The sequence below is a fragment of the Salmo trutta genome, chromosome 38 (assembly GCF_901001165.1).
Source record: "Salmo trutta chromosome 38, fSalTru1.1, whole genome shotgun sequence".
NCBI classification, from domain to species: Eukaryota; Metazoa; Chordata; class Actinopteri; order Salmoniformes; family Salmonidae; genus Salmo; species Salmo trutta.
Genome location: NC_042994.1, coordinates 21,924,622 through 21,946,118, shown reverse-complemented (window position 1 = coordinate 21,946,118; position 21,497 = coordinate 21,924,622). Strand labels below are relative to the sequence as shown.

General features: G+C 43.3%; 2 protein-coding genes and 1 long non-coding RNA gene across 3 annotated transcripts in view; 1 reads left to right on the top strand and 2 right to left on the bottom strand.

Annotated features, from left to right (window-relative positions):
• Positions 1-1,659, bottom strand: part of LOC115178770 (mitochondrial dicarboxylate carrier-like) — a 29,668-nt gene extending 28,009 nt beyond the window's left edge. The window contains exon 1 of the mRNA XM_029740074.1: positions 1,381-1,659. Within this exon, the coding sequence (XP_029595934.1) occupies positions 1,381-1,470 (90 nt within the window). The 5' untranslated portion in view covers positions 1,471-1,659. The remainder of the gene's footprint in view (positions 1-1,380) is intronic.
• Positions 1,660-1,956: 297 nt separating this feature from the next.
• LOC115178413 (uncharacterized) lies at positions 1,957-19,790 on the top strand. The gene is made up of 5 exons (XR_003872619.1): positions 1,957-2,492; positions 11,894-11,998; positions 15,909-16,006; positions 16,919-17,059; positions 18,250-19,790. It is a non-coding gene; the product is annotated as an uncharacterized LOC115178413 (long non-coding RNA).
• On the bottom strand, positions 8,736-10,003 carry LOC115178412 (claudin-9). Its single transcript, XM_029739589.1, has one exon. It carries the CDS (start codon positions 9,906-9,908, stop codon positions 9,255-9,257), a length of 654 nt encoding a protein of 217 aa, XP_029595449.1. The 5' UTR covers positions 9,909-10,003; the 3' UTR covers positions 8,736-9,254.
• Positions 19,791-21,497: the final 1,707 nt, after the last annotated feature.

Sequence of the window (21,497 nt, the reverse complement as noted above, 5' to 3'; positions counted from 1 at the left end):
CCTCCCACTACCCTCTGTCCAACACTGGCTCCTCCCACTACCCTCTGTCCAACACTGGCTCCTCCAACTACCCTCTGTTCAACACTGGCTCCTCCCACTACCCTCTGTCCAACACTGGCTCCTCCCACTACCCTCTGTTTAACACTGGCTCCTCCCACTACCCTCTGTCCAACACTAGCTCCTCCCACTACCCTCTGTTCAACACTGGCTCCTCCCACTACCCTCTGTCCAACACTGGTTCCTCCCACTACCCTCTGTCCAACACTGGCTCCTCCCACTACCCTCTGTCCAACACTGGCTCCTCCAACTACCCTCTGTTCAACACTGGCTCCTCCCACTACCCTCTGTCCAACACTGGCTCCTCCCACTACCCTCTGTTTAACACTGGCTCCTCCCACTACCCTCTGTCCAACACTGGTTCCTTCCACTACCCTCTGTCCAACACTGGCTCCTCCCACTACCCTCTGTCCAACACTGGCTCCTCCCACTACCCATACAGATAAAGCGATCAAAGGGAAAGCATCTGGAGCAGGGTTTGAACCAGCAACCCTGCAGTTACAGACCTCTTAGTACACTCAAACACAGAGACGCTACACACAGGAAGCCCTAGAGTTAACAGCTGCTTTAAGACGGCTAGTTAGTCCTGTCATTTCATACCATGTCTATATAATTATGTTGCCTGTTACACTACAGGACCACAGCCATACTGTGCTGGCTCTGGTATTGTGGATTTTTCTTCACTTTCCAGGACGGTTCCACAAACTATGCTGGATGCATTAACAGGCCAGTACAGTTCAGCTTGGACCTGCAGTGTTAATCAGGCTTGTTAATTAAGCCTACACACGCTATACCGCACACAGGCCTACTGTAGGGTTAGGATATGTCATTCTGTGTGTGCTATTCTTGACTTCAAGATGACCCTGGTCTGTACATGCTCAATGACAACAGTAGAGCATGTGGTTACTACTACTGTGAGTTATCCGTAATATGAGACGGCTATAACGCTACAGTTCGACTAGGTCTAAACCTGTTTACTCTGCACCGTAGCGGCGCGGTTAGCCGGTCAGTGAACCGGAGAGCTCCCGCGGGACACAGACTACACACACACACACACGTCACTAGGCTAGACGAGAGCGAGAGAGAGAACGATTCTACAACTTTCATTTTCTGTACTATTTTCTCTAATCATCAGCAGGGCGCTGTGTTCAGTTTGGATAGATCCCAGTAGCCCGTTTAGTCTTTTATAACATAGGATGAAATTAGGACAGATGTTGTCCCTACTTTCCCAGGTAAACAGCTGGCTGACTAGCGGGCCTGCAGCCTCCGTAGGTCGGCTATAATCCTGCTAGGGGGTTACAGGGTTCTCTCTCCAGCACTTACTTTGATGAGGTCCAGAGGATGGGTGCAACAGGCAGCCCCGCAGGAGGCGAGCCCCCCGAAATACCACCGCGACATCCGTTTATCGGTCATATTCCCCCCCTGTCTTTATATAGTCCTACTGCTCTTCACTGAGTCCAATTCGATCCAGTCCAACAACGCAGCTGGCCAGAGCCAAGCTCCCTTTCCGCCTCGACACGCAAGCAGGTCGGCGCAGCAGTCTGTGCTTTCTGGTCCTCTCTCTCTCTCTCTCTCTCTCTCTCTCTCTCTCTCTCTCTCTCTCTCCTCTCTCTCTCTCTCTCTCTCTCTCTCTCTCTCTGTCTCTCTCTCTCTCTGTCTCTCTCTCTCTCTCTCTCTGTCTCTCTCTCTCTCTCTCTCTCTCTCTCTCTCTCTCTCTCTCTCTCTCTCTCTCTCTCTCTCTCTCTCTCTCTCTCTCTCTCCGCGGGTCGAATGGAGGATAACTAGGAGAATAATTAGCCGACGCCACCGACGGACTTTGAGTTCCGGTGCACGCATACACACGCAAACCACATCGTGTGTGTGTGTGTGTGTGTGTGTGTAGGCAATTTTACAGAACGCGTGATAGGAAATGGATCGACAGAGAGAGAAGAGGGGAGTCGCAGTGAGTGTACGCGCAGCCAATTGCTACCCGGGGCTGAGGAACTGCCTCCTCGGGCTCTAGCTAGCCAGACGGTCGCCGCTCGACTATTTCTTTTCTGCAGGTTGTTTTTGCAAACGTCAAAAGTGAAAAAGTCACCGGTTTCTCTAGTCTACAGAGAGGATAACGGTTGTTAAAGTCCCCTCGTTCTTAAAGAGACAGGACACCCTCAAGTCGTCAGCTACCCAACCAGACACAGTGTACAAGTACTCTGTCGCTTTAAGGGAAACCTTCTCCAACATTCTCCAGAGAGGAAACGTTCTTTTTCAACGGAGTCAAGCGGCGATACATTGTATCCGTGGTAACGAATGGTTAGATGAAACCATTTGAAACTGGTTACAAAGTATCTATTCTGCTGTTATTGTTTCCCGCACTCTCTGGCATTGCTTTTGACCCGAGAGCTGTTCGTGTCATCCGTCACAGATGCAATAACATCCGCATTGACTGTAGCCAAAATGTAACCCATTAAACGTGTCTTTTTCAATGCAGTCGTCACTTGGCAGCCTGTTGGCGAGCGCTAGACAATACCTAGAGCCATTTCTCAGAAGGCTACTAAAACAACACATAACCATGTTAAAGTTCAACTTGACATCTTATGTCAAACACTTTAACGTGTTTAAGAGCCACCGTTGTTCCAAAATGCCTCCATGTAATGCTGACCTCGCGCCAGCTCGCCTCGCATGCCCCAGGACAAATACTCATCAGAACATTGTTAAAGAGTCACACAGAAGGCCACATGCCCTGTGTTTAAATATACACTTTCTATTAGTTGTTATTGTGTGTGGCATAGAGGTGGTGGTGCAAGTTGACCCAATATGTGTGTGCGCACGCTCCTGACTTGGTTGGAATCTCTTTGCGCACTGTAACATTCCTGTCTGGTGCAAAGAGTTCTTTTCAAGCGCTGGAACTTTGGTCACTGGTCCAAATTAACATGCTCGCCCTTACACACAGATACTTGTATTGAGGTCACAACAAGCATATAGCATTTGATAGGCTAGTCCAGGTTCATTGAATTTAACATTGCTTAATTAACTGTGTCTGACCTTTTCAACCAAAAATGTAATGTCCATGTCTTGTGCTCATAAGGAGACTAGTTAACTTGTCTCTTCTTTGCTTCCCTGAACATAGAACAAATCACTACGGAATGTGACCCTTAAAATCCCCATGCTGTTTCAGTAACAATGGAGATGCTTGTCCAGTAGGTTCATGCTCTACAACATTCGCAGAGTACGACCCTGCCTCACACAGGAAGCGGCGCAGGTCCTAATCCAGGCACTTGTCATCTCCCGTCTGGATTACTGCAACTCGCTGTTGGCTGGGTTCCCTGCCTGTGCCATTAAACCCCTACAACTCATCCAGAACGCCGCAGCCCGTCTGGTGTTCAACCTTCCCAAGTTCTCTCACGTCACCCCGCTCCTCCGCTCTCTCCACTGGCTTCCAGTTGAAGCTCGCATCCGCTACAAGTCCATGCTGCTTGCCTACGGAGCTGTGAGGGGAACGGCACCTCCGTACCTTCAGGCTCTGATCAGGCCCTACACCCAAACAAGGGCACTGCGTTCATCCACCTCTGGCCTGCTGGCCCCCTACCTCTGCGGAAGCACAGTTCCCCTCAGCCCTGTCAAAACTGTTCGCTGCTCTGGCACCCCAATGGTGGAACAAGCTCCCTCACGACGCCAGGACAGCGGAGTCAATCATCACCTTCCGTAGACACCTGAAACCCCACCTCTTTAAGGAATACCTGGGATAGGATATAGTAATCCTTCTAACCCCCCCCTCCAAAAAAAAGATATAGATGTACTATTGTAAAGTGGTTGTTCCACTGGATATCATAAGGTGAATGCACCAATTTGTAAGTCGCTCTGGATAAGAGCGTCTGCTAAATGACATAAATGTAAATGTAAATGTAGGGGATGCATCTCAATAGTCTGGCTTGGCTTCCTAACCTTTTCTGTCTCCATTCCTTCATCTGCATAGAACATGAGATAACTTGACAAATGCCCATTAGCCATCCTTCACATTGCTATCTGTATGCTATCCTATCTTGTATTTTGAGATCAGCACAAAGGCAAGCGGAGAGACAAGGAGAGTCAGCCACTAGACTATTGAGATACACCCGCTCTCGCTGCGAAAGAGGACTTTGTTCCTGTGAAAAAATACACATCTACTGCCCCCTTGTGGAAATATAGGGGAACTGTAGCTTGGTTTAGGCCGAGATAAATATTGTCACAGAAATAGTCAGTGTAAAAGCGCAATTGTCTTTGCCATTCTATGAGTTGATTGCTAATAGTAGTTCCACAACATGGCTATTGTTCATTTCTCAGATATACCACATTTTGGGCTCCCGAGTGGCGCAGCGGTCTAAGGCACTTCATCTGAGTGCTTGAGGTGTCACTACAGACACCCTGGTTTGATTCCAGGCTATATCACAACCGGCCATGATTGGGAGTACCATAGGGCGGCGCACAATTGGCCCAGCGTCGTCCATCATTGTCAATAAGAATTTGTTCTTAACTGACTTGCCTAGTTAAATAAAAGGTTACATTGGTAGTGGATGGGGTTATGTTTTTTTAAAGTGCTTTGAGACCCAGAGGAAAGCACCAGACCTTTAAAAAAATATATATATATATTCAAGCTTTATTTAAGTAGGCAAGTCAGTTAAGAACACATTCTTATTTACAATGACGGCCTACCAAAAGGGAAAAGGCTTCCTGCGGGGATGGGGGCTGAGATTAAAAATAAAAATATAGGACAAAACACACATCACAACAAGACACCACAACACTATATAAAGAGAGACCTAAGACAACAACATAGCATGGCAGCAACACATGACAACACAGCATGGTAGCAACACAACATTACAACAACATGGTAGCAACACAACATGGCATCAACACAACATGGCAGCAGCACAACATGGTAGGAGCATAAAACATGGTACAAATATTATTTGGCACAGACAACAGCACAAAGGCAAGACGGTAGAGACAACAATACATCACGCGAAGCAGCCACAACTGTCAGTAAGAGTGTCCATGATTGATTCCTTGAATGAAGAGATGGAGGTTGGGGTAGAAGCTGTTTAGAAGCCTCTTGGTCCTAGACTTGGTGCTCCGGTACTGCTTGCCGTTCGGTAGCAGAGTGAACAGTCTATGACTAGGGTGGCTGGAGTCTTTGACAATTTTTAGGGCCTTCCTCTGACACCGCCTGGTATAGAGGTCCTGGATGGCAGGATGCTTGGCCCCGATGATGTACTGGGCCGTTCGCACTTCCCTCTGTAGTGCCTTGTGGTCTGAGGCCGAGCAGTTGCCATACCAGGCAGTGATGCAACCCGTCAGGATGCTCTCAATGGTGCAGCTGTAAAACCTTTTGAGGATCTTAGGACCCATGCCAAATCTTTTCAGTCTCCTGAGGGGGAACAGGTTTTGTAGTGCCCTCTTCATTACTGTCTTGGTGTGCTTGGACCATGTTAGTTTGTTGGTGATGTGTACGCCAAGGAACTTGAAGCTCTCAACCTGCTCCACTACAGCCCCGTCGATGAGAATGGGGACGTGCTCGGTCCTCCTTTTCCTGTAGTCCACAATCATCTCCTTTGTCTTGATCACGTTGAGGGAGAGGTTGTTGTCCTTGTACCACACAGTCAGGTCTCTGACCTCCTCCCTATAGGCTGTCTCATCGTTGTCGGTGATCAGGCCGACTACTGTTGTGTCATCAGCAAACTTAATGATGGTGTTGGAGTTGTGCCTGGACGTGCAGTCGTGGGTGAACAGGGAGTACAGGAGGGGACTGAGCACGCACCCCTGGGGAGCTCCAGTGTTGAGGATCAGCATGGTGGATGTGTTGTTACCTACCCTTACCACCTGGGGGCGGCCCATCAGGAAGTCCAGGTTCCAGTTGCAGAGGGAGCTGTTTAGTCCCAGGGTCCTTAGCTTAGTGATGAGCTTTGAGCTATGAGCTATGGTGTTGAACGCTGAGCTGCAGTCAATGAATAGCATTTTCACACAGGTGTTCCTTTTGTCCAGGTGGGAAAGGGCAGTGTGGCGTGCAATAGAGATTGCTATTGCATTTGAGCCATGACCAGCCTTTCAAAGCATTTCATGGCTACAGACGTGAGTGCTACGGATCGGTAGTCATTTAGGCAGGTTACCTTAGTGTTCTTGGGCACTGGAACTATGGTGGTCTGCTTGAAACATGTTGGTCTTACAGACCAACATGAGAGGTTGAAAATGTCAGTGAAGACACTTGCCATTTGGTCAGCGCATGCTCAGAGTACAGGTCCTGGTTATCCGTCTGGCCCATCAGCCTTGTGAATGTTGACCTGTTTAAAGAACTTACTCACATCGGTTGCAGAGAGCGTGATCACACAGTCGTCTGGAACAGCTGATGCTCTCATGCATGTTTCAGTGTTACTTGCCTCGAAGCGAGCATATAAGTTATTTAGCTCATCTGGTATGCTCGTGTCACTGGGCAGCTCTCGGCTGTGCTTCCCTTTGTAGTCTGTAATAGTTTGCAAGCCCTGCCACATCCGACGAGCGTCAGAGCCGGTGTATTACGATTCGATCTTATTCCTGTATTGATAAGCAAAGGCCTGTTTGATGGTTCGTCGGAGGGCATAGCGGGATTTCTTATAAGCTTCCAGTTTAGAGTACCACTCCTTGAAAGCGGCAGCTCTACCCTTTAGCTCAGTGCGATTGTTGCCTGTAATCCATGGCTTCTGGTTGGGGTATGTACGTACAGTCACTGTGGGGACAACGTCCTCAATGCACTTATTGATAAAGCCAGTGACTGATGTGGTGTACTCCTTAATGCCATCGGAAGAATCCCAGGAACATATTCCAGTCTGTGCTAGCAAAACATTCCTGTAGTTTAGCATCTGCTTCATCTGACCACTTTTTTATAGACCGAGTCATTGGTGCTTCCTGTTTTAACTTTTGCTTGTAAGCAGGAATCAGGAGGATAGAGTTATGGTCAGATTTGCCAAATGGAGGTTGAGGGAGAGCTTTGTACGCGTTTCTGTGTGTGGAGTAAAGGTGGTCTAGATTTTTTTGCCCTCTGGTTGCACATTTAACATGTTGATAGAAATGAGGTAAAACTGATTTAAGTTTCCCTGCATTAAAGTCACCTGCCACTAGGAACGGCACCTCTGGATGAGCATTTTCCTGTTTGCTTATGGGGGAATACAGCTCATTGAGTGTGGTTTTAGTGCCAGCCTCGGTCTGTTGTGGTATGTAGACAGCTACGACAAATACAGAAGAAAACTTTCTCGGTAGATAGTGTGGTCTACAACTTATCATGAGATACTCTACCTCAGGCGAGCAAAACCTTGAGACTTCCTTAGATATCGTGCACCAGCTGTTGTTTACATAAATGCATAGGTCCCAGCCCCATGTCTTACCAGAGGCTGCTGTTCTGTCCTGCTGATAGAGTGTATAACCCGCCAGCTGTATGTTCTTAATTTCATCATACAGCCACGACTCAGTGAAACATAAGATATTACAGTTTTTAATGTCCCGTTGGTAGAATATATTAGTACATGCTTTCAGTTTGTCCCAATTATTTTCCAACGATTGAACGTTAGCTAGCAGAACGGAAGGTAAGGGTAGATTAGCCACTCGTCACTTAATCCTTGCAAGGCATCCTGATCTTTTTCCGCGAAAACCTACATTTCCTTTTCCAGCGAATCACGGGGATTGGGCCTGGTCGGGTGTCTGTAGTATATCCCTCGCGTCGACTCATTGAAGAAGAACTCCTCATCCAGTTTGAGGTAAGTAGTCCCCGTTCTGATGTCCAGAAGGTCTTTTCGGTCATAAGAGACAATAGCAGCAACAAAAAGACAAACAAAATAGCATGATTGGTTAAGAGCCGATAAGATGGCAGCCCTCCCAATCGCTAAATAGTTTTTGAAAGATTTAAGATAGTATTTTAACGCAGGTCTGGAAAGCCCTGTAGTAACAGAGTCCATTGTTGTTGTATGGAAGTATCATAGAAATAGAATCTCTAGAAAGGTCTTGGAACCTCTATCCCTGGAACTTTCATTGACTTGAATGGGGAGAGCCCGGTCTATAGATTCTGTTTCTATGCTGTCGTACATGTTCACGTGACTGGGTTAATATGGTGGGGGGGGACTCGTGTCCTGGCACATGTTATACAGATGGTCTTTGTCTGTGTCCTGTGCTCTGCCTTTGTGCTACTGTATAACCACTCTGTATACAACACACAAATACACACACACACACACACACACTGCCTACATGTGGGCTCTCCAAAACATACACGCACATGCACACACACACACTGCCCACACAAGGAGTCTGGCATACACACAAACACATGTCAGACATAAGCACACAGAGAGAGAGAGAGAAAGAAAGAGAGAGAGAGAGAGAGAGAGAGAGAGAGAGAGAGGGGGCAGAGTGGAATCTGAGCGATGCCAGTTATGTCACATTAATAAACACTTAGTTATTAACACATCCCACAATGCATTTCACCTCCCACACTGACACAAGTGCATCACACATTGTCCTTCTACTCTGGCAAACAACTTGTAAATATATGAGTGCAGTAGCTAAACAAACAACTTGTAAATATGAGTGTAGTAGCTAAACAAACAACTTGTAAATATATGAGTGTAGTAGCTAAACAAACAACTTGTAAATATATGAGTGCAGTAGCTAAAACAAATAACTTGTAAATATATGAGTGTAGTAGCAATTACAAACATGTTGTAAAACACTTTATTATTTCATTTATAAATTACACTCACCAAGAAGAAGTTAACACAGAAAACTCAAATCAGAATGAAAACAACTAGAAGATGATGTCATAATGAAAACAACTAGAAGATGATGTCATAATGAAAACAACTAGAAGATGATGTCATAATGAAAACAACTAGAAGATGATGTCATAATGAAAACAACTAGAAGATGATGTCATAGCAAAATAACAAAGCTGTCTACAAGTGGTCTTAAGCAATAGAGAATAATCATGCACATTTTCTGAAATGTAATCATAAGCATTTTCTTATTTACATTTTGACATGTCTCTCCTTCACTGAGAAATTAGTGACGGGGTTGTTTTCATTAGGGCGTAATGTTGCAAAATGTTTTACAATGGACAATGAAAATGAACATTTCTTATTGGACACGTTCAGGTAGTCCCTCCCTGTTTCAGTCCATTTTCTCTCAACGTAATGAACACAACCCTGGTGTGGCACGGTTCAGACATACTCCTTCTCCTCTACCACCACAGGCAGTGGGTTACTCCTCCCACCTCCCCCAAAAGTAGGTGTTGCCTTAACCCCTGGAGGGGAGGAGCCTGCGTTCAGCAGAGCCCCTCCCACCACCAGCAGGATTCCCGCCCCCCAGCCTAGATACAAGGCGGGGCCTAACTCTCTCTTCAGCGGCGCGGCGACATTTGGATCGTAAAAATCCCTGACCACGGCGTGGGCCGTCCAGCAGATGGGTATCAGGTAGAGCAGCCCAGAGAAGAAGAACAGAGCCCCAGCCACGCGGGCTAGCCTAGCCTTGGACAAGTAGGCTCCTTCCCCTAGACACTTGGTGCACTTAGCCCCAGCCACGCCAAGCAGGAGTGCGAAGAGGCAGAGGAGGAGGGAGAGCACGGAGAGGGTACGGGATACCTGGGCGGAGATGGGGAGGGCCAGGGTAGAGTCGTAAGTCTTACACTGGATCTGTCCCGTACTCTGGGACAAACACGTCATCCATAGCCCCTCCCAGAGAACCTGGGCGATCACGATCTCTCCGCCCGCGAAGGCGGAGACTCGCCACAAGGGGGCGGCGCAGACGAGAGCCCCGCCCACCCAGCCCATCACAGCTAACAGGAGGCCAAGTAGCTGTAGACCTGTGGACGCCATGGCGAAGTGAAAAAGTCCCAAACAGTTCTGTTCAAGAACTTTGCTTACAACTGAGCCTGGTCTGAGCCTGGTCTGAGCCTGGTCTGGGCCTGGTCTGAGCCTGGTCTGGGCCTGGTCTGAGCCTGGTCTGCGCCTGGTCTGAGCCTGGTCTGGGCCTGGTCTGAGCCTGGTCTGAGCCTGGTCTGGGACTGGTCTGGGCCTGGTCTGAGCCTGGTCTGGGACTGGTCTGGGACTGGTCTGAGCCTGGTCTGAGCCTGGTCTGAGCCTGGTCTGGGCCTGGTCTGAGCCTGGTCTGAGCCTGGTCTGGGACTGGTGTGTTTTCCCTGGTTTTCACTATATGATGAGTGTTGTCAAGATGGTTTCAAATCTCCTCTCTTATCCAAAACAATGATTACAGGTGACAGAGGTTCCCCTTGATAAAGTGTTCTTGTACGTCCCGGGATTGTTGCAGGAATGTATCTGTCTCTTTCCTATTGGTTGAATATCGAGTAGTTCTGTGTCTTATGGTAGAAACAGTGATGGTCAACATAAACCCCTCCTCTTCCACATCCTCAGACGGGTCAACAGCAACAACAATATTCCTGCCAGGACATGATGAAGGAATACATTGTAAATACTCTCAACCTATGTTTATGTTAATGTATACACACATAATAACATGTCCCAACATATTCAAATGATAACATGTCCCAACATATTAGCCTGATAACATGCGGTAACATGTTATTATATAACATGTCCCAACATATTAGCCTGATAACATGCGGTAACATGTTATTATATAACATGTCCCAACATATTAGCCTGATAACATGCGGTAACATGTTATTATATAACATGTCCCAACATATTAGCCTGATAACATGCGGTAACATGTTATTATATAACATGTCCCAACATATTAGCCTGATAACATGTCCCAACATATTAGCCTGATAACATGTCCCAACATATTAGCCTGATAACATGCGGTAACATGTTATTATATAACATAAAAAACAGTAACTTGTGACTTTTACACACTTCAGAAAGCAACAAAATCAACACAGTCCTTCTGAACTGATAAAACAGTCACAGAGATAATCAGGATAATACTTACTATTCCAAACCCCAGAGGACTCTGCTGCTCTGCACCAGTGGACAGTATGAAGAGTCCTGTCCTGTCCTGTGTAACACTGTGGAGTAGTAGAGGTCTGTGATGGTGTGATCATTCCTCTGTCATACACACAGACTGACCAGACTGTTTCACTGGAGCACTGCTTAACACAGAGGAGTGGGAGGAGAGCAGCACTCAGCTGGGCTGGGCACGATGTCTCACACACGCACACGCACGCACGCACACACACACACACTCACGAACACACGCTAGCATGCAAACACATACACAGCTGAGTGTAGGAGGTGAGCAGCACCCGGCTGGCCACTATGTCACACACAGGCACACACACGGTGGTAAGCTCACACACACGGTGGTAAGCTCACACACACATCCATACACCCACACACACGGACACACACTAGCATGCACACACATATGGGCACACACACATGCGTAACAGATTAGCAACACAATGCAGCGTTATGTCCCACAGACTGACAAGTTTTCTACAAGGGTCAAGTGTTTGTGTGTTTTTCATTAACTATATGAAACTATCATTCTACATATGTTTATTCTATGTATTACTGTCTGATTCAGTTCATGTCTTCCATCATGTCTTCCATCATGTATTTCAGCAGTTAAAGTGTTAACATTCTAGATTCAGTTCATGTCTTCCATCATGTATTTCAGCAGTTAAAGTGTTAACATTCTAGATTCAGTTCATGTCTTCCATCATGTATTTCAGCAGCTAAAGTGTTAACATTCTAGATTCAGTTCATGTCTTCCATCATGTATTTCAGCAGCTAAAGTGTTAACATTCTAGATTCAGTTCATGTCTTACATCATGTATTTCAGCAGTTAAAGTGTTAATATTCTGTTGTTGCAGGAGTGGTAACAACTTTGAACCGTAGGTTTTATTGATGTTATTACGTCCCGGAAAAATCTTGATAACACCTTGGACTACAGTCTTGTCACAGATCACCTGAAACAGGTACTTAAAATCTGAAACTTTAAAAGTTAGTGTCTTTAAACCGATTTTATGTGAAATTTTACAAAGAAAAACCTTAGAGATAGGAGAGATGCATAAGCTATTGCTTATAAATGATTTCCAAATGTATCTCTGCTGAAAAGATAAGCGTAGGATCCGTGAGGCGAGGTAATGTTTTAAACTCTAACGTTTTTAAAATGGATTGTTAACCCCCCAAAAATGCTTTGTCGAATGTTTTAATAACTCTAAAGTGATTAAAATTTCAGTTGAGTCCATGTTCAATGCAATATACTGTCTAGATCCTGCTGCTCTCAGGAGAAATCAGATGGCCTCAATTAAAATGAATGTTAAAGACCAGCATCAGCTGATGAGAAAGCATACATTGGCGCCCATTTCAAATAATTTAAATGCTCTTAGTGTACGAGTCATAAACGTTGCTCTTCCAGTGTAGCGGATTGAAAATGTCTGATGTTTGATTTTGAGGGGATCTATTGCTGGGATGTGTGTAGACTACATGTGTTGGTTCACCTGATAGAGTCTAGGATGTGTGTAGACTACATGTGTTGGTTCACCTGATAGAGTCTAGGATGTGTGTAGACTACATGTGTTGGTTCACCTGATAGAGTCTAGGATGTGTGTAGACTACATGTGTTGGTTCACCTGATAGAGTCTAGGATGTGTGTAGTCTACATGTGATGGTTCACCTGATAGAGTCTAGGATGTGTGTAGACTACATGTGATGGTTGTTCATACAACAGACCACAGGAAACTTTTTGTTCAGAGGTTAATTTGTTTAATAAGGATTGCAAGCCGGATTGCAACCCGGAGTACATACTTACAGTAATTTGCAAGTAACACACTCAGTTCAAAAGAGGGTGTTTTCCCTTTTTATCCCCTACTGAGGATCACCCCGCCCAGGGTGATGTCCCAACTTGTTATGGATAGGGGGTAGTATTTTCACGGCCGGATAAAACACGTACCCGATTTAATCTGGTTATTACTCCTGCCCAGAAACTAGAATATTCATATAATTAGTAGCTTTGGATAGAAAACACTCCAAAGTTTCTAGAACTGTTTGAATGGTGTCTGTGAGTATAACAGAACTCAAATGGCAGGCCAAAACCTGAGAGGATTCTGTACAGGAAGTACCCTGTCTGACCATTTCTTGGCCTTCTTTGTCATCTCTATCCAAAACAAAGGATCTCTGCTGTAACGTGACATTTTCTAAGGCTCCCGTAGGCTCTCAGAAGGCGCCAGAACATTGAATGATGACTTTGCAGCCCATGGCTGAAAAACAGTAGCGCATTTGGTAAGTGGTCGATCTGAGAACAATGAGACGGGTGCGCGGGTGCACGTGAAGATTCCATTTTAGATTATCAGTCTTTGAACGAAAACAACGACTCCCGGTCTGAATATTATCGCTATTTTACGAGAAAAATTGCATAAAAATTTATTTTAAACAGCGTTTGACATGCTTCGAAGTACGGTAATGGAATATTTAGATTTTTTTTGTCACGATACGCGTCCGCGCGTCACCCTTCGTTACCCTTTGGATAGTGTCTTGAACGCACGAACAAAACGCCGCTATTTGGATATAACTATGGATTATTTGGAACCAAACCAATATTTGTTGTTGAAGTAGAAGTCCTGGGAGTGCATTCTGACGAAGAACAGCAAAGGTAATCCAATTTTTCTTATAGTAAATCTGATTTTGGTGAGTACCAAACTTGGTGGGTGTCAAAATAGCTAGCCCGTGATGTCGAGCTATCTACTCAGAATATTGCAAAATGTGCTTTCACCGAAAAGCTATTTTAAAATCGGACACCGTGATTGCATAAAGGAGTTCTGTATCTATAATTCTTAAAATAATTGTTATGTTTTTTGTGAACGTTTATCGTGAGTAATTTAGTAAATTCACCGGAAGTGTTCGGTGGAAATGCTAGTTCTGAACGTCACATGCTAATGTAAAAAGCTGGTTTTTGATATAAATATGAACTTGATTGAACAAAACATGCATGTATTGTATAACATAATGTCCTAGGAGTGTCATCTGATGAAGATCATCAAAGGTTAGTGCTGCATTTAGCTGTGGTTTTGTTTTTTGCGACATTATATGCTAGCTTGAAAAATGGGTGTGTGATTATTTCTGTCTGTGTACTCTCCTGACATAATCTAATGTTTTGCTTTCGTGGTAAAGCCTTTTTGAAATCGGACAGTGTGGTTAGATAAAGGAGAGTCTTGTCTTTAAAATGCTGTAAAATAGTCATATGTTTGAAAAATTGAAGTTTTCGGATTTTCGAGGAGTTTGTATTTCGCGCCACGCCCAATCATTGGATATTGGAGCGGTGTTCCGCTAGCGGAACGTCTAGATGTAAGAGGTTGAATACCATATAAGCTCATAATTAATAGTTGTTAACAGAAAGATGTCTCTGCAAGGCGGAGTTCAGCTCATTGTTATTTGCAGTTAGTTTCTCAATCCTTCTTCCTCCTATTGCAGAATTAAGACTGGAACATAGTATCAACAGGAACTGAAAGTACAGTTTCAACACACAGACATTTGACTTTTGTTCAGTTGACCTCTTCATGCACGTACACAGTCTCTACCACTGATTCTTCATCTCAAGCTAAAGCGAAGCATCAATCATTGTACTTTTGTATTTACAGGTGTTCCTATAATGTACAGATATTATAAAAATCCATTCATGGTTCACCTGATAGAGTCTAGGATGTGTGTAGACTACATGTGATGGTTCACCTGATAGAGTCTAGGATGTGTGTAGTCTACATGTGTTGGTTCACCTGATAGAGTCTAGGATGTGTGTAGACTACATGTGTTGGTTCACCTGATAGAGTCTAGGATGTGTGTAGACTACATGTGATGGTTCACCTGATAGAGTCTAGGATGTGTGTAGACTACATGTGATGGTTCACCTGATAGAGTCTAGGATGTGTGTAGACTACATGTGTTGGTTCACCTGATAGAGTCTAGGATGTGTGTAGACTACATGTGATGGTTCACCTGATAGAGTATAGGATGTGTGTAGACTACATGTGTTGGTTCACCTGATAGAGTCTAGGATGTGTGTAGACTACATGTGTTGGTTCACCTGATAGAGTCTAGGATGTGTGTAGACTACATGTGTTGGTTCACCTGATAGAGTCTAGGATGTGTGTAGACTACATGTGTTGGTTCACCTGATAGAGTCTAGGATGTGTGTAGACTACATGTGTTGGTTCACCTGATAGAGTCTAGGATGTGTGTAGACTACATGTGTTGGTTCACCTGATAGAGTCTAGGATGTGTGTAGTCTACATGTGTTGGTTCACCTGATAGAGTCTAGGATGTGTGTAGACTACATGTGTTGGTTCACCTGATAGAGTCTAGGATGTGTGTAGACTACATGTGATAGTTCACCTGATAGAGTCTAGGATGTGTGTAATCAAATCAAACTATTTGTCACATATGCTGAATACAACAGTGTAGATTTTACCATGAAATGCTTACTTACAAGCCCTTAACCAACAGTGCAGTTCAAGAAGAGTTAAGAAAATATTTAACAAATTAACTAAAGTAAAAAATAATAAAAAGTAACACAATAACATAACAATAACGAGGCAATATACAGGGGGTAACAGTACCGATCAGTGTGCGGTGGTACAGGTTAGTTGAGGTAATCTGTACATGTAGGTGGGGGTGAAGTGACTATGCATAGATAATAACAGCGAGTACAGCAGCAGTGTAAAATACAAATGGAGGGGGTGGGGGGGGTCAATGTAATAGTCCGGTGGCCATTTGATTAATTGTTCAGTAGTCTTATGGCTTGAGGGTAGAAGCTGTTAAGAAGCCTTTTGGTCCTGGACTTGTGGACGACATGTGTTGGTTCACCTGACAATTTGTGATTTGCTCTTTCAGCAATATTTTATTCATAACTTCCTCAGTGTGGTGTGATAACATCACATGTTGTGAAAGTCTCCTTATCCCCGGCTGAGTTGAGATGGAAGTGAGTCTGAGTAAGTTCTGAACTATTCTTGATTTCCTTACTTCGTAAAACTAAACATTGATAAATCATAAAATATCCTATTGTAGTGCATGTTGACACTCACCTGTGCTTTCCTGTTTATTTCAATAACTGTAGTAGCCATTTTCAGCCCAACACTTTCTTGGTTGATTATATCATTAAAATACACATTCATAAATATATTTCTATATTTCTTAACTTTATTGTTTTACTTTTAGATTTGTGTGTATTGTTGTGAATTGTTAGATATTACTGCACTGTTGGAGTTAGGAACACCTGCAATAACATCTGCTAAATATGTGTATGTGACCATTACAATGTGATTTTATTTGATTTTAAACATAATAATGAATAACTTACGAATAATTAAGTAACATTATAAACTGTGTGGTTCGAGCCCTGAATGCTGATTGGCTGAAAGCCGTGATATATCAGACCGTATACCACGGGTGTGACAAAACATACATTTTTACTACTCTAATTACGTTGGTAACCAGTTTATAATAGCAATAAGGCACCTCAGGGGTTTGTGGTATATGTTCGATATACCACGGCTAACTCTGCGTTGCATCGTGCATAAGAACAGCCATTAGCTGTGGTATATTGGCCATATACCACACCCCCTTGGGCCTTATTGCTTACATAACCCATGAAATATAAAACTGCTGTATCGATTCTGGTCTTAACGAGTAATGATCACATGATAATGGGTAGTTGTTTGGAATTGACAGTGATTTGTAGATAGTGTGTCTATGTACCAGTGATTTGTAGATAGTGTGTCTATGTACCGGTGATTTGTAGATAGTGTGTCTATGTACCAGTGCCTTGCTGAGGCCAGACTCCAATGTGGAGAATGTTACATAACAGAACAAAAGTCCAATGACTACATTTCCCAACCCATCAGCCAGTCTCACTAGGGAGAAGCCAGACGAGTATCAGCAAAGGACCATGGGAGATAGAGTCCAGAGCCAAATGCAGGCACGCTACAAAAATGAACTGGTCACAGCTGCACAGAGCACTGCTGTTTTCCAGAATCCTACAGTGGGTAAGTGACTCAACATGAAACAACATACTACATTCTATATTGTCCACTGTATATCTGTTAGATATGGTTTAGCGCTTTTAAGTTACAATATGTAACATTTTGGATGACCTGACCAAATTCACATAGAAATGTGAGTTATAGATATTTCATTCTCATTGAAAGCAAGTCTAAGAAACGGTATGTTCTATGTGTGCTGTTTCTATGCTTCCCGTTCTTAAATGTTGTTTTTGCGTCTTTTACTTTCGGTTTTGTACACCAGCTTCAAACAGCTGAAAATAAAATAAATGATGGCTGTGGAAAAACGTTTTAGATGGTGCAGTGATTCTCTAAACAATGGCTGCTTGTTTTGTCGCATAAACTGAAATTAGGATGACTATTATAATTTTAGCATCCAGGAAATGGCAAAGCGTTTTCTGCACATTGCATTTTTAATGGTTTAGTTAGTATTTAGTCAGGGTAATCTGATCCTAGGACAGCCATTAGGACCTGTATTAAAGCTGTACTGTAGTTCCACCTTACTCTTTAATGGTTTGGTTAGTATTTAGTCAGGGTAATCTGATCCTAGGACAGCCATTAGGACCTGTATTAAAGCTATACTGTAGTTCCACCTTACTCTTTAATGGTTTGGTTAGTATTTAGTCAGGGTAATCTGATCCTAGGACAGCCATTAGGACCAGTTTTAAAGCTGTTCTGTAGTTCCACCTTACTCTTTGAAAGGCTCTGTGGACATTTCCACACCTTGATTGCACCTATCCAATCCTGTAAGGGCCTACTTACAGCCCCAAAACACAAATCTGACCACAGATCAGTGTCTGGGGGCTACTTCATCTTTCTCCAACCTATCCAATCCTGTCAGGCCCCCTTTGTAGGACTAAAACACCAAGGCTGACCTCAGATCAGTGTCTAGGCTACTTCTTTCTCCGTAAATAGTAATATCTCATTTTCAGTCTTTTAGTGAAAGCACGCCATCTAACGGTGATTTGTGAAATACGTTGAATAAATAATCTGCGCCATTTACTTAATTATACTTATTCACCCTAGTTATAACACAGTAAAATACAGTACAGTACAATACAATTAGGAATTTATGAGGTTCTTTTCATTAACTTTCCTCAAAGATCATAGATCTCTTCCACCTTGGTGACTGTTTCCCCCTGTGAGTAAAGAGGGGTGTGTCTTTCTCTTGGCAGTGCGGTCCAATGAGGTGGAGGAGAGGGAGCGCTACAGATACCAGTGGAGGAAGGAGGACAGGCAGAGAATCGTCAGTGACAGATTGGAGCTCATCGTTGCCATAGTGACGGGGTTGTTGATGGGGGTTCTGACAGGTGGTTTTGGGGGTGTTGTCATGGGAGGGTGGACAGGGGCGGTGATATGGTTTACAACAGGACTGGTCAGGAACAGGTGGAGCCCCTGACTTACTGGGAGGCACCATGTGTAGGTTATGGATCTACTTTATAAAGACATTTGGAGGATAAAACAATTTTAATGTGTATAGATGGAAGATTTTTGGTGATGGATGATGTTTCTTTGATGCAATTATAAAACTTTAATTATTAATAATTTGGAAGTGAATAAAAGCCCAATATAGAGAGAAAAGAAACAGAGAATATATTGATTATTTTTAAAGAGAGATAAAACCTGCATATTCATCACCAGTGCTAACCTACTTCAGTTAAGACAGTCCTGATATGGGTCTGAACCTGTTATTCATGAAGGGATTAAAAGAGAGATTCATCCAGAAATATCTTTCCCTGATTTCATCTGACCAAGTATTCAGATATTGTGTGACAGTAGTAATGGCCAGGCCAATGAAAGACCTTCATCCTACCCTGTAAAATACTTCAAAATATCAGCAACAAGAACTAATGACTAGATCACCAAATATAAATGATCAATTAATAGTTTACGTAAACAAACATAGTGATCTTACTAGAACCCCGATCCAGTGACTGTCAACCCAACACAGTTGGCTAAGATCACAGCCCGTATCCAGAATGCATCTCAGAGTAAGAGAACTGATCTAGGATCTGTCCATATAATCATTATGATCTAAAAGTCCAATCTGATGCTAGATCAGCACTCCTACGGGCCCTGGTCACTACCAATCTCAACGATGTTGTTATTGTTGTCGGCTCAATCTGTCATGGAATCATTAAACCCTGCTCTCATATCTGTCATGGAATCAGTAAACCCTGCTCTCAATCTGTCATGGAATCAGTAAACCCTGCTCTCATATCTGTCATGGAATCAGTAAACCCTGCTCTAATATCTGTCATGGAATCAGTAAACCCTGCTCTCAATCTGTCATGGAATCAGTAAACCCTGCTCTAATATCTGTCATGGAATCAGTAAACCCTGCTCTCAATCTGTCATGGAATCAGTAAACCCTGCTCTAATATCTGTCATGGAATCAGTAAACCCTGCTCTAATATCTGTCATGGAATCAGTAAACCCTGCTCTAATATCTGTCATGGAATCAGTAAACCCTGCTCTCAATCTGTCATGGAATCAGTAAACCCTGCTCTAATATCTGTCATGGAATCAGTAAACCCTGCTCTAATATCTGTCATGGAATCAGTAAACCCTGCTCTCAATCTGTCATGGAATCAGTAAACCCTGCTCTCAATCTGTCATGGAATCAGTAAACCCTGCTCTCATATCTGTCATGGAATCAGTAAACCTTGCTCTAATATCTGTCATGGAATCAGTAAACCCTGCTCTCAATCTGTCATGGAATCAGTAAACCCTGCTCTAATATCTGTCATGGAATCAGTAAACCCTGCTCTCAATCTGTCATGGAATCAGTAAACCCTGCTCTCATGTTATCACAAATATGTGGCCTAGATTTGGTCATTTAAATTACATTTTTGATTGCTCTTCTGCTGTTCTTACATGTAAGTCATTTAGCAGACCCTCTTATCCAGAGTGAACCACAGGAGCAAATAGAGTTAAGTGCCGAAGAGCATTTTGACAGATGTTTCAGCTTGTCGGCTCAGGGATTCAAACCGGAGACCTCTGTGTTATTGGCCCAACATTCTTAACCGCTAGTTTACCTGCCCTGAAAGAGGCCTCCACTAAAGTATTAGAACTGACTGTATAAAATGTAATTGCATTTTACAGGCATGGCAGATGATGTTGAAAATACATTTCCAATAGTCTGTTATCAGTAGTGATGAAGCTTGTTCAGTTATAAGAGTTGGATGGTGCCCCCTGTTGTATGTTGATGGGATTACATGAACTTTGAACCAGTCCCCAACCTTCCTTCTATTAAACTGTTTTACTTTCAAACATTGTATCCTCCAGTGTTATTTCATAATGAGTTCCGCCATATTGTTTATTTGAACACACTCTGTTGACTACAATCATCTTCAACACCAAATGTGTTTTAATGTAGTTCATGTCCTCAACCCTATTGTGTTGATAGTTTTTTTCAATTGTTTAAGCACAATTTTGAAAACAGGGCTCGGTTTGTCAAAACACTACACACAATTAGCACAACCCTACACCAAAGTAGCACAACACTTCAGATCATTTGCTAAATGGAAAACTTTTGTCAAAACTATACACTACTTCATAAAAGCAATATTTTGTTCCCAAACGAAACACATTTCATATGACTTCAATCTTTTTGAACCAGTTACACACTGCTGTTGCTAACCTAAAACACTTTTAGCAAGTCTAATTGTCTGTAAATGAAGTACACAGAGAAAGTGCAACTATACAAACACTACACAAGACCAATGCTGCAGACTGAGGAAAATATCATTGATTTCTCTCCATATAGCCACATCAGTCAACATGTCAACATGGAGAATCACAACAAAACATGTCCCAGTTTTCATGCTACTACAGTAGTGTGCATAACACTGTTAGCTCAGCAAACAGACAAACGTAAAATACTGTATCCAGAACAGGTTACAATTACAGTAAATAACAACATAAAAAATAATCTGAAAAAAACTGACAATATTATGCAGAAAATACTACAGTAAACATACTATACATTATCTCTTCACCTAGTTGGATCTGGCCAGAGAATTTCATCAAAATCACAAGCAACATCCTCATTCCAAGATGGCGTAGCAGTTCAGACGTCCTTTACCCTCCTCTTGTCGTGTCCCGTGTATATATATATATTTACATATTTTTTCTTTGCATATCTTTTTACATTTTTTCTTCTAAAAACTCAACCTCAAAGCACTCTCCTGCAACCCGCCTCACCAATTTAAAAAAAAAATGAAAGTATTATTTACCTCAAGTCTGAAATCCACAACAGAAGCTAGCCAGAGGTTAGCCATTTTCACTGGCTAACGTTGGAGTTCAGCTAGCCACGGTTAGCGGTCATCAGATATCCATTAGCTCGAAAAGCTATCGCCAGTCTTTGTACAGTGCGACTCAGACCAGAGCATACCGGTCCTATTCTCTCTCCTTTCCCCGG